The sequence below is a fragment of the Octodon degus genome, unplaced genomic scaffold (assembly GCF_000260255.1).
Source record: "Octodon degus isolate 3935 unplaced genomic scaffold, OctDeg1.0 scaffold00226, whole genome shotgun sequence".
Lineage (NCBI taxonomy): Eukaryota > Metazoa > Chordata > Mammalia > Rodentia > Octodontidae > Octodon > Octodon degus.
Genome location: NW_004524802.1, coordinates 212,731 through 231,203, shown reverse-complemented (window position 1 = coordinate 231,203; position 18,473 = coordinate 212,731). Strand labels below are relative to the sequence as shown.

General features: G+C 46.6%; 1 protein-coding gene and 1 non-coding gene across 3 annotated transcripts in view; both read right to left on the bottom strand.

Annotated features, from left to right (window-relative positions):
* Positions 1-8,468, bottom strand: part of Brf1 (BRF1, RNA polymerase III transcription initiation factor subunit) — a 78,272-nt gene extending 69,804 nt beyond the window's left edge. For both annotated transcript variants that reach the window (XM_004645369.2, XM_023705676.1), the window contains exon 1: positions 7,954-8,468. In XM_004645369.2, coding sequence (XP_004645426.1) covers positions 7,954-8,137 — 184 coding nt within the window. In that variant the 5' untranslated portion in view covers positions 8,138-8,468. The remainder of the gene's footprint in view (positions 1-7,953) is intronic.
* A 9,633-nt stretch (positions 8,469-18,101) lies between these two features.
* On the bottom strand, positions 18,102-18,174 carry Trnak-cuu. Its single transcript has one exon. It is a non-coding gene; the product is annotated as a tRNA-Lys (tRNA).
* Positions 18,175-18,473: the final 299 nt, after the last annotated feature.

Here is an 18,473-nt window from a genome sequence, read left to right as displayed (position 1 = left end):
TGTGGTATAGGTTGGCAACAAAAGTGCACATGACATACCCTAATGCACATCTTTCAAAAAAAAAAAAAAAAAATATCACAAGGCCCGTGTGGTGCCACACAACTGTAATCCGAGCACTCAGGAAGTTAAGGCAGGAGGATCACTGTGTGTTTCAAGACCAGCCTGTACTACAAAGTGAGTTCAAGGCCAGTCTGAAATGCATAGTGAGACCCTGTCTCAAAAAGACCCCCCCTCCAAAAAAAAAAAAAAAAAAAAACCACCCTTGCCAACCTGGACTGTGTACCTAACAACTGTCTCAATTTTTTTTTTTTTTTTTGCTATCTCAGCAATTTATCTAGTTATGGTACTAGCTGAAAGAGAAACATGTGCCACTTTTTGAACTGCAGCCTCTCTTTTATTTTTATTTTTTATTTTTTTGGTGGAACCGGGGATTGAACTCAGGCCCTTGCACTTGCCAGGGAAGCGCTTATTTCACTGAGCCATCTCCCTGGCCCCTGCAGCCTCTCTTAAAAGACCAAAACAGGGGCTGGGGAGATGGCTCAGTAGAATAAGCGCTTGCCTGGCAAGCACAAGGATCTGAGTTCAATCCCCGGTTCAAAAAAAAAAAAAAAAAAAAAAGACCAAAACATATGTTCTTAGCAGCAGGTAGAGTCAACTCTTTAACACCAATAGTAAAACGCTTCTTAGCTTTAGCAATGCAGCTAGCCAATAAAAATAATGCTCTCAAACTGGGCAGAGTGGTGTATGCCTATAATCCAAGCACTTGGGAGGCTGAGGCAGAAGGATTGCTTGGTCTACACAGTACATCCAAGACCAACCTAATAGCAAGATCTTGTCCCATCCCCCTGCGCCCCCCCCCCCAAAAAGGATGATGTTCTGGGCTTCAGTAATTGCTTCTGGAATCAGGCCTAGCAATGTACACATGTAATCCCAGCACTCAGGATGCTAAAACAGGAAGATCACTGGGACTCTGAGGCCAGCCTAGGCTACATAGTGAACTCAAGGCCAGCAAGACACTGTCTCAAAAAAAAGATAATCTCTCTGTTGTGTTCACTGTTTTTTGTTTTTTTTTTGGGGGGGGGGTTAATGTATTTAGTACAGGGTCTACAAGGTCTCACTACACAAACTGGTTCTCCTGTTTTCAGCCTCCCAAGCGCTGGAATTACAGGCGTGCAATACCATGCCCAGTCTCAATCGCCCTCCCAGCGCGCCCCAGGGGTAGGGCAGGCACAGCTCGCGGAGGATCAAATCCAGGCTGCTGAGCTCTGCCTAAGCTGCCGCTTTAGTCAGCTGAGCTATCTGGCTGCCCTTCACACTGTTTCTGAAAAGCTCCACAAGCTTGTCTTTTAATGCAGGGTGCACCATCTCCATTTGGCAAAGCAGTTTTGAAGGTTTCTAGCTTCATTACATAGCTGTTGCCACATATTATACGAGTAAGCTTGGAGAATGTGAACCACCTATTACAATAATTACAGTAGCATCCTGGTATCTTCTTTCAAATGCAGCTTTCTTTGGCATCTCAGAATCTTTTCCCTATTCAGAGACACTCTCCAGTGATCTTTGTTTTTGTATTCATTTTGGCCAGGGTTAGCTCATGGGCTCATCAAGACTGTGACTGAAGCTGGAGTAGTAGAAAGAAATGCTGCGAAAGGTGGTGAGTTAAGTAACAGGTGGGTCACACCACACGCAGGCTAAGTAACTACCAACTGACTTAAAGCTGCTACCAATGCAGCGGTACATTTGAGGTGCAACAATCCCTTACCACTGCGAAGCCAGCCACCAGATGCAGCTTAATTATCGCCAATCACCAACAGGGTTTGACATGAGTCTGCAAGCAACTGATTTATTGGTCTCTACGCAGCCAAACCTCTGTGCTTATATTCATCTGCATGTCTAGCTGCTCCCAGTCCTCGCATCACACTGTCTCAGCTCCATCTCAAGCCATCAGGTATCAGACTCTCCAAAGAAGAATGCACACTAGCTCCTCCACCTGTATAGTTCACAGTAGGGCTTGTGCTCCCACGAAAACCAAATCCTCACACTGCCAACTGGACAAGAGATGGAGCTCAGAAGCAATGTAAGCGATGGGCAGTGGCTGTAAACACAGACTAAGCTTCCCTGCCTTGCTTGCCATCCACTGCTTGCTGTGTGGCCTGGTTCCTAAGAGCCCACTATTGCTACCAGTCCATGATCTGGGGATTGGGACCCCTGACTTGAAGGGCTGTGACTTCAGCCATCAAAAGTTCTGATTACAGAGCTAAGAATGTATCTCAGTAGTAGAGAATTTATTTACCTAGCATGTCCAAGATCCTGGGTTCCACTCCCAGCATGGTAGAAAGAAAAGAATTTTTTTTGTTTTTAAATTACAGAAACCAGGGCTGGTGAGATGGCTCAGTGGTCTAAAGCACCTACTTAGAACAAGTTTAGCAAAGCACAGGGACTGCGGTTCAATCCCCCAGCACCACATGCCAGCCAGCCCCGCCCCCTGGTGGGCTGAGCTGCCCCCCCCACACACACTAAATAAATAAATAAATTTAAAAAAATAAATTACAGAAACCAAATAAATAAATAAATAAATAACAGAAACCACGGGGCTGGGGAGACGGCTCAGTAAAATAATTGTTTCCCTGGCAAGTACAGGGGCCTGAGTTCAATCCCTGGTTCCACAAAAAAATAAAAATATAAGTAAATAAATAAATAACAGAAACCACAGGAAATGCTCCCAAACCAACCATACGTGTTTTGGTAACAGAGGTCTGCTACTCCCAGCACAGGGAGAGGAGGCACCCTAAGGAAGCAGCAGCCGCTGGTTGCCTGGAGTGGAAGCTCCCAAGCATCCTCAGGAGTGACAATAACAGCTGCTGGGAGAGCAGAACGAACATGTGTGTCACCATTCAATGACAAGAGTGGGCCTTGGGGGACCCCAAGACACTAGAGTGTGCCAGTCTGTAGAAGCCCCCCACAATCCTCACAAACTAGGTGGGTCCAGACGCTGTGGAGCGGCTTGGCCTTCCTCATGCCTCGCTAAGGCCTCCACTTCCTCGCATTTGGCCATTCTGAACCTGCAGTCCGCTACTGCTCACTACTCCCCTCCACACAGGCTCTGCTCTGAAAGGGCCTAGACACCAGAGCACATGTGGTGGTTCCACAGCCACAGGACCTCTGCTGTGGGCCCCTGGTTACCCTATCCTGATGTCAGAGCTAATTATGCCAAAGCACATTGCTAAGCTAAGTGTCCAGACCAGTTCTCCCTAAACAAGAACACCTGGGAAAAGCAAGTGACCCAAAGAACACATTTCAGTTTGTAAACAAACTAGAAAATGGCTACTCCGTGAGAATACTCCATTTTCAGGGTGAAGTTGGAGGATGGTAAGTTGACCAAGAGGCACTGGGGACCTCCTCAGAAACTAAGCCATCAACTTAAACATATTGATGGGGAAAGAGTGCCTGGGAAACATGATACCTCCCACCTACGCACGTGTACCACCTCCATGCCCTAAAGCTAAGAACCCACAGCCCCAAAACACCTTAGGGCCAAGACTACTGCTGGGCTGCCTCTCCCTAGAGAGGTACCTTGGCGCCACCTTAGAGCCTGTCTGAGCTTCTGCTCAACAACCCTCCAGAGATTAACCACTGTGTGAGGGTAGCAGCCCGCCTACACCTGCTGCACACCACCTCCCTTTACGTCCTGGGAACATGGTGAAAGCAAGCAACGCTGTCACCAGGCCCCGGGACACATCTAACACAGTGCCTCCACACAGAGAGGTCTATCTGACCTGTTTTTAGTACAGCCCTTATCATTTCAATGTCTTGGCAATTTTGATGAGGCTGAAAACAATGTGCCTCCAACCCATGGTCCCAGCAGTCCTGATGAGAGTCACAAAGAGAAAGGACTAGTACAGTGTGTTAAATAGACCAAAGGGAGGGCCAACCAGATAGCTCAGCAGATTAAAGTGCCTGCTTAGGCAGATGCAGGGGCCAGGGGTTTGATCCCCAGCCTGCCACGCTGACCTGTGCTGAGACAGTGAATAAGACTGAGTGTGGTGACACATGCCTGTAATCCCAGCGCTTGGGAGGCTGAAAAACAGGAAGGATCACTACAAGTCTGATCTGTGTAGTGAGACCCTATAGACCCTGTACTAAATGCCTAAAAATAAATAAATAAACAAATAAACAAAACTTAAAAAAAAAAAAATAGACCAAAGTGAGGGAAGAGCAAGAGGGAAAACTCAAACCCAATGCCAGTCCTTTGAAAAAAAATCAACAAAGCTGATAAACTTGTAGCAAGAGATACAAAGAGAAAGAAAAAAGCCAGACAACAACATCAGAAAGAGTTGTCATTTCAGATCCTGCATGCATGGAAGGACACAGGAACTCTATAAATTCAACATAAATCCAACAACCAGGCCAAATGGATCAATTCCTCAATGCCAACTACCAAAACCAAACTACAGCAAAACAATGTAGAATACAACTGTTAAAGAAGTTTAAAGCCAAGCATAGCGCCTGCCTGGCAAGTGTGAGGTTATGAGTTTATTCCCGGTACCAAAAAGACAAAAAGAAGTTAAAAATAAACTCTCTGGATAGTCACACTTAACTATGATATGAATTCCCAACATTTAAGAAGTAATACCAATTTGGTAAAATCCCTTCTAGAAAATAGAAGAGTAAGGACCATTTCCTCACTCATTCCATATGGCTCATCCCTGACATCAAAGCAAACAAAAATGTTTAAGAAAACTACAGACCAATATCTTGCATGAACATAGAAAAAAATTATTAAATAGTATTAACGAACTTAATCTATAGTAGTAACACATACAAAGACTAACACCGCACAACCAGAAACTTGCAACACATTCAGCTTTCAAACACCAACAGCACTAGGGCTGCTGCGTATGTGGCTCAATGGTAGAAAACTTGAAGCATGCACAAGGCACAGAGTTCAAGCCTCAGCACTACAGAAAGAAAAAAAACAGCATAAAGAAAATTAGCCATGCTAGTGACTGCAGAAAAGAAGCGTCTGATCCCATCAGTTGATGCAGAAAAAGCGTCTGACAAAATTCAGTGTCCACTTATGGTAAAAACTCCGCCAATTAGGAGAAGGGGAAGCTCTCAACTTTACTGATAGAGTACAGGTCTCAGAAATCCACAGTGAACATTCTATGGAGTGGAAGAGGCTGAATGCTGCAAGTTGGGAAACAAGGGAAAATGTCTCTTGTAAGGCAAAAAAGAGAAACAAAACAAAGATAAAGCAGTCTGTACTTGGGGTTGTCTACACCCGACATTCCAAGGGGTCTATAATAAACAAGTTCAACAAGAGCACAGAAACAACCACCCAGCTATTAGTGCAGGACAGAGCAGTGCACACCTGTAATCCCTGCACTCAGGAGGCTGAGGCAGGAGGATCGTTGCAAGTTTGAGACCAGCCTGGGCTACAAACTGAGCTCAGGGATAGCCTGAAATGCATAGTAAACGAGATCATCTCAAAAAAAGAAAGAAATCACCCAGCACACAGAAATCAACCACATGGGAAAGAAAAAAAGAACCCAACAGATTGTAGGTTTACCTATAAAAAGTATACGGGAGCTACAAAACATTACACTGATGGATATTTTGAAGAAAACCTATATGAATGGAATATTACTGTTTTCACAGACTGGAAGACTCAGCATAATGAAATTGTTAAATCACTCTAAATTTTAAAAGATGAAGGTGGGGCTGGGGAGATAGCTCAGTGGAATAAATGCTTGCCTGGCAAGCACAAGAGCCTGAGTTCAATCTCTGGTTCTGAAAAAAAAAAAAAAAAAAAAAAGACAGGCTGGACAAATAGCTCAGTGGATTAAAGGGCCTAGAAGGAGGCACAGGGGTCAGGGATTCTATTCCTGGGCCAGTAAGCCAGCCCCAGGGGGACGATTGAGACTGGGTGTGGTGGTACACACCATAATCCCAGCTTTTGGGAGGCTGTAAACAGGAGGATCACTAGGAGCCAGATCTAATACTGAGACCCTGAACACCCTGTAGGCCCTTCCCTAAAATACTAAATAAATAACATTTTAAAAGATGAGGGTTAGGTATATAGCTCAGCAGCACAGTGCCTACCTGGCAAGCACAAGGTCCTGAGTTTGATTCCTAGTACCAAGTATAAAAAATAAAAAAGATGTGTGTGTTTGGAGAGTCTCTCGTAATCCTGGCTGTGTTTTTTTTCTTAATTTTTTTAATCCTTTATTTATTTATTTATTTATTTATTTATTTGGTATAGGGTCTCACTATGCTATGCAGCTCAGATTCATAGTGATCCTCCTATCTCAGCCTCCCCACTACTGGCTTTACAGGCATGTGCCATCATGCCCAGTTTCGGTGGCTGGCACAGCATGCAGTACTAGGGATCAAACCTGATTCCTTGTGCTGGTCAAGCAGGTGCTTAGACTACCAAGCTATTTCCCCAGCCAATCCAGGCTATCTTGAACTCATTCTGTACCTCAGGGTAGCCTCAAACTCAAGGTGATCTTCCTGCTCAACTTTTCAAGAGATCTTATGCAATTTTATTAAAAGGGAAGCTTTGTACATATATACAAATACCCTAAAATCAAAAGAAAAGGGAAAGGGGGCCTGGCCCTAGCTCAGTTCTTTAAGTGGCTGCTTCCACAAAGCTGTCATCCTCAGGTGGCTGAAGTTCGAATCCCACAACTCCAGCCAGCCAAACCTGCCCTGAAGGCATTCAGAGAAAAAAAAAAAAAAAAAGGAAAGGGAAAGTGAATACAAAAGCTACAGTTTTGAATAGGACCAACCAAATTGGAGGACTCACAATATCTGATGTCAAGACAATATAAAACTTAACAATAAGCAAGACAGTGCAGTAGTGACCAGATAAATGGCACAGAACAGAGGGTCAAAGAAAAAGACTCAAAAAAAAGAAGAAAGAAAGAAACTCAAAAGAAAAAGAAAGAAAGAAAGAAAGAAAGAAAGAAAGAAAGAAAGAAAGAAAGAGAGAGAGACTCAAGGGGCTGGGGAGATGGCTCAGTGGAATAAGCGCTTCTCTGGCAAGCGCAAGGGCCTGAGTTCAATTCCCCGGTTCAGAAAAAAAGAAAGAAAGAGACTCAAAAGGAAAGAAAGAAAAAGACTCAAAAAAACTATTAAGGGGGCCAGGGAGAAAGTTCAGTAGAATAAGCACTTGCAAGTGAAAAGTCCCAAGTTCAATCCCCAGTACTGCAAGAGAGAGAGAGAGAGAGAGAGAGAGAGAGAGAGAGAGAGAGAGAGAGACTCACCCCCAGTTACTTTGCCAAAAGAGCAAGGGCAAATAAAGACAGGTTTCCAACAAATGAACATGCAAGGACAAACCTCAGCTACACACACTTAACATGGGGCATAACAACAGGAGGGGCTGAGGATAAACTTCACTAACAGAGCATGCTCTCGGTATGCCCCAGGCCCCAGCACGCAACAACCAAAGAAACATAAATGTAAAATAAATAAATCAATAAATAACCCCACAACTTTTAGAAGGCAGACGCGGCAACTGAGGGTTTGATTAAGAAGTCTTACGTATAACAACAAAAACATGACCCGGAAAGAAAAGAATGAATAAAACGGCGTTGCACCAAAATGAGTAACTTCTGCTCTGTGAAACTCACACACCGCGCAGGCTGTGAAAGTCAGACGCGTAAAATACCCTCAGCACGCAACAGGAACGCGGCGAAGGCGGCGCGCCAGGGGGCCGCACACGGGCGCGCTCGCCGAGGCGGCCTCCAGCCCAGCCCGCGGGGCCGGGGCGCGCGGAGAGAACCGCGGGGCCGGGCGGGGCAGGTAGCTCGGGCTACCCCACGGAGCCCCAGGGCCTGCAGGGGCAGCCGGGGCGACCCGAGAGAACCGCGGGGCCGGGCGGGGCGGGCGGGCGGGGCCGGGAGACCAAGCGCGACCAGAGGGGAAGGCAGCAGGGACGCGCCGCCCTACCGTCCAGCGACACGAACTGGCCCACGGCGGACGAGCCGCCGCCGCTGTTCTCCACGAACTGCACCTCGGACACGATGATGTTGTCCTCCAGCACCGAGCCGCAAGCCGTACACACCGCATCGCCACGCGCCGCGTCCAGCTCTATGTCGGTGCCGCCGCAGGCGCGGCACACGCGACCCGTCATGGCTGGGGCCGCGGCGGGCTCGGCCTCCCGGCGCCCGGCTCCCGCACCCGGTCTTCAGGCCGCCCCGCCGCGTCCGTCCTCTCGCGAGGCTACTGGCGCCGCGCTCGCAGATTCGCCGCGGCAGATTCGCCACGAGGGCCTGGGCCCCCCCCCCAACGGGTCGGGCCTACGGGACCCGGGTGAGCACCGTAGCTGCGTGCGGCACGGACGCGAACTCTCGAACTGGCGATCTCCGGGACTGGCGCGACTACCAGACCTCAAGCAACAGGCAGAAGGCCCGTGGAGCCGCTAAACCCAGAGGTTCGCGACCCAAGAGTAAGGCGCCGGGGGCGGGGCGGGGCCTGGGGCGGGGCCTGGGGCGGGGCGCTGACTGAGGCGGGAGCCGGACCAGGGGCGTGGGCGGGGCCTGGTGGTGGGCCCGGCCTGTGACCCGCCCCAGCGCTGGGGGTGGGGCCCGCGCGGTGGGTGGGTCCTTCCCCTGACACCCGGTGGTGGGCGGGCCGGGGGCTGGCCCGGGAGCGACGGGTGGCAGCCGGAAAGGATGGGGTCCCGCGCCCTGACTCTGTAGCTGTTTTTGGTTTTTGCAGGGTGGGGATTGGGACCGGGACTCACGCATGCTGATCAAACCCTGTACAACTGAGCTACACTCCCATCCCGGGGACTCCCCACTTTCTAGCTATGGCGTCAACGAGGCGGAACTGCATAGTGAGAACTTTTTTTTTTGTTTGATTTTCTTTTATTTTTTAAAGAGAGTGCAAATTAGAATTAAAACAAAAAATTACGAGTGATATAAATTTCAAAAAAACAAGTGATACAGATTTTCACTTAACAAAGTAATAGGAATTCCACAGTAGTTGTTGTAACACGTAGTGTTGCCTTCCAACCAGTTATTTATATTACCAGATACATGCATGTAAAATTGGAAGAAGAAAGAAAAAAAAGAAATGTGTAAGAAATTCAGAAGAGAAAAAGTACAATTGAAAAAAGGAGGTGAAACGAATTAAAGCATTAACTGCTTCTTTCCATAAACCAGCAGAAATGCACAGTGCAGTTGTCCAAACCATCCTGCTTACATACATAGATACATCTCTTTCTCCCACTCCCTCTCCTGATCTTCTCTTCAACTTAGTAACTTTTTCCTTTTGAATAGATTCATTCCCTTTTACCAGTCTATTTTACCCTTTGGATTCCATTTTTCTCTTTCAGGTTCTCACACTAAGCAGACAATGCAATGTTTGTACATGCAAGTCTGATTTATTTCACTTAAAAGTATGTTCTCTAGGGGCTGGGGAGATAGCTCAGTAGAATAAGTGCTTGCCTGAGCCTGAGTTCAATCCCCAGTTCTGAAAAAAAAAAAAAAAAGTATGTTCTCTAGTTGCATACATTTATCGACAAAAGACTCAAATTTATCCTGTCTTATAGCAGCGCAATTTGTTATAGCTAAATCCTGGAAACAACCCAGATGCTCATCAACTAAAGAATGGAGAAGGAAGATGTGGGGTTTTTTTTGGTTTTTGTTTGTTTGTTTGTTTGCATAGTGAAACCTTCTCTCAAAGAGAGAGAAGAGGCTGGACATTTATCTCAGTAGCACAGCACCTGCTTGGCAAGACAGGTTCTGGGTTTGATACCTGGAACCACCCCCCAACCCCCCCAAAAAAAAATAGAAAGAAAGCTGTTTCGAAGCACTTGTGGCTTGCACAATCCCATAGAAATGGCAAGAAGATTTTGTTTTTTGCTTTTGAAACACTCTTAGTATGTGGCCTGAAGAACTCCACAAAAGAATTCTGCAGCAGACCAGTGAGCAGAAAGGTGAAATGCCACAAGGACTTAGAAAGAAAGCAAGATGAGCAAGATGGCAAGTATGTCATACCAACAAAGACGAGCAAACAAAACACATGCTATCAGTGTAAGCCGTACTTGGGTATGGAACATACTGTTGTCATGTGAAGACAGCCTTAAATGTGATAACTGAAGCAAAGATTATGCCTGTGGTAGAGTTTTGCTTGTATTTCCTTTGTAGTTTACATAGGAATTTATTTCTACTGTTAAGTTTTAGATTTTGTAAAATAACAGTTGGTATTTAAAATGATAGTCTAAACAACCATTACATATTTAAAATTTACTATTTCAGCCCTTTTCCTTTCGGCCGGAACCGCCATCTTCCAGTAATTTGCCAAAATGACTAACACAAAGGGCAAGAGGAGGGGAACCCGGTATATGTTTTCCAGGCCTTTTAGAAAACATGGGGTTGTTCCTTTGGCTACATACATGCGAATCTACAAAAAGGGTGATATTGTAGACATCAAGGGAATGGGTACTGTGCAAAGGGGAACGCCTCACAAATGTTACCATGGCAAAACGGGAAGAGTCTACAACGTTACCCAGCATGCTGTTGGCATTGTTGTAAACAAGCAAGTTAAGGGCAAGATACTTGCCAAGAGGATTAATGTGCGTATCGAGCATATTAAACACTCAAAAAGTCGTGATAGCTTCCTGAAACGTGTCAAGGAAAATGATCAGAAAAAGAAGGAAGCCAAAGAGAAGGTACCTGGGTTCAGCTGAAATGCCAGCCTGCCCCTCCCAGAGAAGCACACTTTGTGAGGACCAATGGAAAGGAACCCGAGTTGTTGGAACCCATTCCCTAGGAATTCATGGCATAAACTGGGGACGTTGCTCTGCCATTCAGCACCTAATTGGCAGCTTAAGTATTCTAGGTCCTATGTAAAAATAAAATCATCCTGTGTTGTAAGGGTGGTTTTCTTAGTTGAACAGGTATGCGGTGCCTTCTTACCTCAGAAATATTTGCAGCAGATTTTCACTGTACCCAGGAATTGTGTCTAGCCTTTACTCTTCAGTATTTTCTTGCTGAAAGATACTGCTGAGGTATTGCGCAGGTGTATACCCAAAAATTCAAATATTTATAAAGTATTTATATTGGCTTGAAGATCCTGTAAATCATCATGGGGAAAAGATGTATCAAAATAAATGGAAGTCACTTCAGAAACAAACTTAAGTTCATTTCAGTTAAATAAATTGTTTAAAGCAAAAAAAAAAAATTACTATTTCATTTTACTGATATTTTACTGTTAAATGCACAGTGTTTGATATAATAAAACTCAAAATTAAAGTTAGTAATTCATCAATAGAAGTTGTTATGGTTTGTGTCTAGCTGTCCCCCCAAAGCCTCATGCAGTCATGGGCCCGACTTCTAGTTTGTGATGAATTCAAGATCCGCTGGGATTATGGGTGTGAGTGCTGCTGGGATTATGGGTGTGAGTGCTGCTGGGATTATGGGTGTGGGTACTACAGCCAGCCTGGGGCAGATAGCCTGAATGAAACATAAGGGAGACAGACTTGCTCTCTGTAGCCATTGTTGCCACTAGTCTCCCATTGGCTCTTGCTCTTTGCTGCCGCCATGAAAGGTTGCTGTCTGCCATGTGCCACTCTGCCTTGGAGCCAGCTGAGTATGGACTGAAATAAACCTTTCCTTCTTCATTTTGAGTGTCGGGTATTTGTCCTAGCAATGAGAGAAGAGTAACTGAGACAGAAATCCTTCCCAAAAAAATGCATGTTGTTGTGCTATTCCACCCAATAATGCTCCTTTAAACAAAATTTGGTGTTATTCCCTTGTTACATAGTGTTGGGACTTCCAAATAGAAAAGGAAATGGGAAAATGGATTTCAGATCTCAAGTTGTTCTAAAATTAAATTTCAAGTAACATTAAAGGCTAATAGTGCCAGGTATGGTAGCACACAACTGTAAGCCTGCACTCAGGAGGCTGAGGCAGGAGGAGCTTTGTGAGTTCCAGACCAGCCTGCGCTACAAAGTGAGCTCACGGCCAACCTGAACTACATAGTGAGATCCTGTTTCAAAAAGACCAAAAAAAAAAAAAAAAAAAAAGGAACTAAGCAATAGTAAAATTGTACAGCTATTGGAATCCAAGAGAACATCGCAGTGAACATCCCTGGCAAGGGTGCTGGTGTGAGAGCACCTCCCTAGTTACGAAGCCACAGCATGCCTTGGGTCATCTTTGATAAGAACAGATTTTTATACTATCCATAGCAATGTGTGTGCTCTTAGCACTTAAGGAGGTGAGTTCCCAGACCTAGAAGAGGTCAAAATATATAATGTTCAAACCTTTTGTAACAGTGGCATGGCAGTCAGGTCTGGTTGTAATCCGAGGATCTTGGGAGATTGAAGGAAGAGAATCAAAAGTTTAAGCCCAGCCTAGACAATTTAGTGACTATAGAAAGCCTTTCCTGGTCCTTCTCTGGGTCCAGGAAGTTTATACTTCTAATGCCATATATAAATTATTAGAACCCCATCAAGTTAATCCCAATCTGTGACACCCAGTGCAACCCATGGTGAGAATAAAGATGCTAAGGCATATTTGTAGTTATAGGGAGCCAAGGGGTCCTAAGTCCAGCCATGATGATGGCTATTGGGAACAAAGGCCTCAACCCAAGGCTGAACCAAGGTTTTATTTATTCATAAGGAAGGGAGTGGCTTGAGGATGAGTGACAGAATAGCAAGAAATAGGTGAGTGCAGTCAATTGGGCTCGGGAGGAGGCCTGCATATTTGCCTCTGCAATATGCAGAGAGAAGGAAATGCATAAAGAGCAATTTACGCTACATGATTGAGAGCACCTAACGTCTTGGGGTCCAAGCTTTGGTTGTGTGTAATCTTTTTTTTTCCCAGTGTGTTCCTCTTTATTCATTTTCCGAGTACAAACTTAAACTTGGATAGGCTGAATTAACCCAACCCACCTCTGGCAGGTACACTCAACATGCTGTATAAAGTATAACATCCAATTTATTATTTCTTTCTCAAGAGTTTTCTTCAGTCCATTAAGACTCAGCTCCCCTTACATGGGCTTTGGTGGAGGTCGAGGGGCAGCACCAGCAGGTCTAAATCGGGGTGGAGGAGTTCGGTCCTAACGGGCTTCACGAGATCGATTTCTGACCACTTTGCTGTGACTGGCACAACTCACACAATAATGCAGCTTCACATACAGCTTGGGAAGCACATGACCGTCGAAGACACTCGCTTCAGAAATGTCCCTGATGGTGGCGGCCTCCACTATGTTCCGAATGACAAACTTCTTAATAGCCTTATCCTTGGGTACGCACTGGGCGCAGTTCGTGCAGCGAATAGGCTGCACATGACCGCGGCCCTTTTTGGCACGACCGTTGTTCCTTCTTTTTTTCGTCATCTTGGAAAGGAGGACCCGAAAGAGCTAGTTGTGTGTAATCTTTCAAGCCCCAGGAAGTCAAAGCCTCTATTTCGAGGCTTGATCCCAGCCAACAGCATGGAGCACAGAATGGCTCTTCATCCTGTGGTTCTTATTTTGGGGAAAGAAGCTCAAGAACTCAGGTGCTGCTGCAGGACCAAGTCCCTCCTCATGGCCCGGTCCTGCCCCACTCACCTTCAGCACCAGGTGAGGTCCAGACCTGAGCTGCTGCACATGTCAACCACCTCTTGCTGTTAGCTGTCTATTGCTGCAAAACAGAGTCCTCAAAAACCATAGAGTCAAGAGCCTTAGATGTTTATTGTCTTTCATGGTTGCTAAGGCAGGGACCTGGGAGACTCTGAGTAGAGCAGTTTTAGATTAGGGTCTGGACTTCTCAGTTTTCTGTCCTAACAAATACTCATGATAACCAACTTAAAAGAAAGAAGGGATCATTTTGGTCCCTGGTTGCAGAGGGCTCAGTCCATGGCTGGTCACCACTGTTGCCCTGAGCCTGTGGCAAAAGATCCTGGTGGAACAGTGGCATAGTGGCAGTACACAGCTGCTGGCCTCAGCAGTCTGGAAGCATGAGGGCTGGTGTCCAACTCCACCTCAGTGACCTCTTTCCATGAGGGCCCACCGCCAGGAAGTGTCATCACCTCCCAGTTGTGCTGAAGTCTGGTTCTAGGCCTTCAGCTTGTGACCGTTGGGGGCACTCCAGATGCTCACTAAAGCAGGCCCTCAGAGATGTGGGGAATTCTGAAGACAAGACTGGACTTCAGTGCTCTCTTCTAAGTCCCATGTATTCACTGGTGGAGCCTGAACTTCTCCTGTGTGGTCCTCCACACAGCTGCGGGAGTGTCCTCCCAATGCAGTGCTGGCTGCCCCAAAGGGAGACAGCCACTCAGTGTCCACCGCCTCCTGTCCCCACTTCCACCACACTGCAGCAGGAGCAAGCATATCAAGGGTGCTGTGTTAGCTTGTCATCACCACACAATATACCTGAGAAGAACAACTTAAAAAGGAAACTTTTTGCCTCTTGTTTTCAGAGGCTTCAATCCATGATCAGTCAGCTCCATTGCTATGAGGTTGATAGCAAAAGGGGCTTGGTAGAGGAAACCTGCCCACCTCATAGCAGCCAGAAAGCAAAGAGAACCAGAGAAGAAGGAGCCATGGAGAAAACATACCCCTCATCTGGGCATGGCAGCAAACATCTGTAATCCCTCCTTCAGGAGACGGAGGCAGGAGGATTGCTTTGAGTTTGAGGCCAGTTTGCGCTACATAGTGAGTTTGAGGCCCACCTGGACTACGTTGTGAGACACTGTCTCAAAAAACCTAAAGAACAGGGCTGGTGAGATGGCTGAGTGGTCTAAAGCACCTACTTAGAACAAGCTAAGCCAAGCAAAGCACAGGGACCTCAGTTCAATCCCCCAGCACCACATGCCAGCCTGCCCACCCCCTGGTGGGATGAGCTGGCCACACACAAAAATAAATAAATAAACAAATAAATAATTTAAAAAAAAAAAAACCTAAAGAACAAAAAGAGTTAGAAAGGGATAGTGAGGACCAGGGAGATAGCTCAGTAGCATAAGTATTTATTTATTTTTGTACCAGAAATCAAACTCAGGACCTTGTGCTTGCTGGGCAGGTCCTGATTTTGATCTCTGGTACAAAAAATAAATAAATAAATATTTTTTTAATTTTTAAAAAATTTTAAAAAGGGATGGTGATGTAGCTCAACGCTACTTCTCCAGAGTCCAAGCATCAGTACTACCAAAAAGAAAAATAAAATTAAAAAAAAAATACGCACACACACACATGTCTTTCAAAGGCATGTCACCAGTGCCCTGCGCTATTCAATTAACCCCCCTCTAATGGCCCAATGAACAATTTTTAAAAATCTTTCATTTATTTATTTATTTGATACAAAATCTTGTTATGCAACTTGGACTCATAGTAATCCTCTGGTCTCAGCCTCACCAATCCTGGGATTACAGGTATACACCATCACACCCAGTTTCAGCGTCCAGCACAGTATGCAGTACCAGGGATCGAACCCAGGTCCTTGCGCTTGCCATGCACACTTTAGACCACCAAGCTATCTCCCCAGCCTTAAAAGTTGTACTGTTGTTTTTTTTCCTTTCTTTCTTCTTCCTCTTCCTCTTCTTCCTCTTCTTCCTCTTCTTCTGTACTGAGGATCAAACTCAGGACCTTGTGCTTACAGGCAGGCACTTATGCTGCTGAGCTATCTCTCATCCCCTCAGTGAACTATTAGTGCACCCATCTAACCATCCAAACCATCCTGATGAAGTTAAAGCCTTCGTGACCCTATCACTTCCTTAAAGCCCCACCATGAACACTGCTGCACTGGGAACCAAGCCCCGCACACATGAGCCGGGAACATCGTATACAGCCAAGTATGCTGCGCTCAAGGAAAGGAGGCCAGCTGAACAGCCAAAAGTCTGCGGCCATGACTTCCTCCACCCTGTGAACATCCATGGCTATTAAACTTGCCTTTGATGACACCAGATGCTCTGACCACCAAAGAGACTGCAGACCCCTGGGAGAGAAGGTCCAGCCAGGGAGACATAGAAGGCGCTACACTGGACACAAAGGAGGAGAAACCAGGACAGGGCTGAAGAGGAGAATGGACAGGTGACAGAGAGTGGCTGTGCTGCCTGCTGAGCCTCTATCTTCACCTCCTCTCTTCTGCTTCTCTCTCTTTGAGGGGTGTGTGTGTGTGTGTGTGAGTGAGTGTCTGTCTGTCTGTCTCTGTCTCTGTCTGTGTCTCTGTCTCCTCATCTAGCAAGTACACAGGACATAGTAAGCTCTTAGGACAACTAACACAAAAAAGTCCAAGATGAGACAAGGTTGCCAATACCCCGGAACCTCTGAATGTAACCTGCCTGGCCAACATCTTGGGTTCCTTGCCCTGTACAGGGAGCAGGGAAGCCTGAACCTGTCCTCCAGCACTATATAGGCAGGTGCTCTTCTCCTTTGTAAAGTTCCAAAACTCAGACCACTTAATGTTTTGAGATGCAGGAGCATCTTTTTGGGTCAGCAAGTGAGTGGCCAGGACTCCTACCTGTGGGGGTGGAGACTTTGCAGTTCCTTTTCCTTGTGTGGAGTTAGAAGCTGACTCAGGATGCATCCAACAGGAAAGGAATCAAAAGGCTGGAAGTTTTTAGTCCATCCTTTATCAGCACAAGAGAAAGGGGGAGGCAGGCAGAGGGTGGGAGGACGTGAAAGAAAGAAGACTGGAGGGAGGGGAGGAGGAGGCAGAAAAGAGATGCAGTCAATATAAGTCAATATACATGACTCAGTTCAGCCCTCTAACACCTTTGCTCTGCAATGAAGGTGTCTGCACAGTTCCTGAAATCTGTGTGGGGAAAGCTTCTCTGTGCTTCCTGCTAGGTCCCTGCAAGCCGTCCCTCTGGGAAAGGAGGACAGGGCAATTCCATCAATCTTCTTAGGAGCCCAATCCCACTCTTCAGGCAGAACCCCACAAAACAACCACTCCCCTAGGTTCCACCTCTCTTTACTATCTCCCCACTCAGGAGGACAAGGCCCCAAAAGACCTCCTTGCGGCACCCATAGGGACACCTGCAGCTCAGTGCAAGATGTCCTCAGGTGCAGACCCCAAGGCTGAGCTTAGGTCAGTGTCTTCTGGACCTCTGCATAGAACATGGATCTCAGCTGGCACCAGCAACCTCAGTGCACACAGTAACATGGGGAGAAGAGAGCCAAGGGAACAGCCCAGCCACGCAACACCCAGCACCATGGGGCCAGGAGGAACCCAGCCGGCTCTGATAGGTCCCTTGCTGTGTGGGGCTGCAGGGTGTTACTCAAGGTCCCCACACAAATGCCTATTGCATAGTCAACTCCTCTCTATGCTTGCTTCAAGATCAAACCTGGCAGTAAAGGCCCACTTCATCTGGACTGCTATGTCTGAGGTTGGGGCTTTAACATGCAAGTTGCAGCCTCACCCTCAATGATAGTATGGAGAGGTGGAACCCAGGGGAGTGGTTGTTTTGGGGGTTCTTCCTGAAGAGTGGGATCAGGCCTCATAAAAAGAGGCTGACGGGGATGCCTTGCAAGGACATGACGTGAAGCACAAAACAGCCTTTCCCACACTCTGGATCTGCAGGAGCCTTGCTCTTGGATGTCCTATGGGGGGGAGGGGGCGATAGAACACTCCTCTTACACTTTCCCTTATATGGGCAAGAAGTGCTGCAGCACCAATCCCTGCTTGCCTCAGCCTCTTCCTGTGGTCCTGGACCTCTGCTACCAATCTACAACTAGTCCCACCCAACTACTTCTACTACACGGCTATTTAGACCCTGCTCACTTCCTCAATAAACGAGACTTGATCAGAAAGCCTGTCTTGGGCTGGAGAGATGGCTCAGTGGTCTAAAGCACCTACTTAGAACAAGCTTAGCAAAAGCATCAGGGACCACGGTTCAATCCCCCAGCACCACATGCCAGCCAGCCCTGCCCCCTGGTGGGCTGAGCTGGCCACACACACACACACCACTCTCTCTCTCTCTCTCTCTCTCTCTCTCTCTCTCTCTCTCTCTCTCAAAAAATAAATAAATAAATAAATAAATAAAATTTAAAAAAAAAAAAAGAAAGCCTGTCTTGTCTCCGTCTCTTGTGACTCTTGCCCTGTCTTGTTCATCCCCATTCCTCCTCCAGGTCACTACCCCACATCTCGACTCGCGGGACGAGTCAAGTGGCGCCCAACGTGGGGCTCGAACCCATGACCCTGAGATTAAGAGTCTCATGCTCTACCAATTCAGCAAGCCAGGCATTGTCCCCGCAGGGCACTGTCAATTTCCTGCTTAATGTATTTAATAAAAAGGGGGGACGTGGGGGGCGATAGAATGCTCCTCTTACACTTTCCCTTATATGGGCAAGAAGTGCTGCAGCACCAATCCCTGCTTGGCGATCTTCCTGTGGTCCCGGACCTCTGCTACCAATCTGCAACTAGTACCACCCAACTACTTCTGCTACATGGCTGTTTAGACCCCGCTCACTTCCTCAATAAATGAGACTTGATCAGAAAGCCTGTCTTGTCTCCGTCTCTTGTGTCTCTTGCCCTGTCTTGT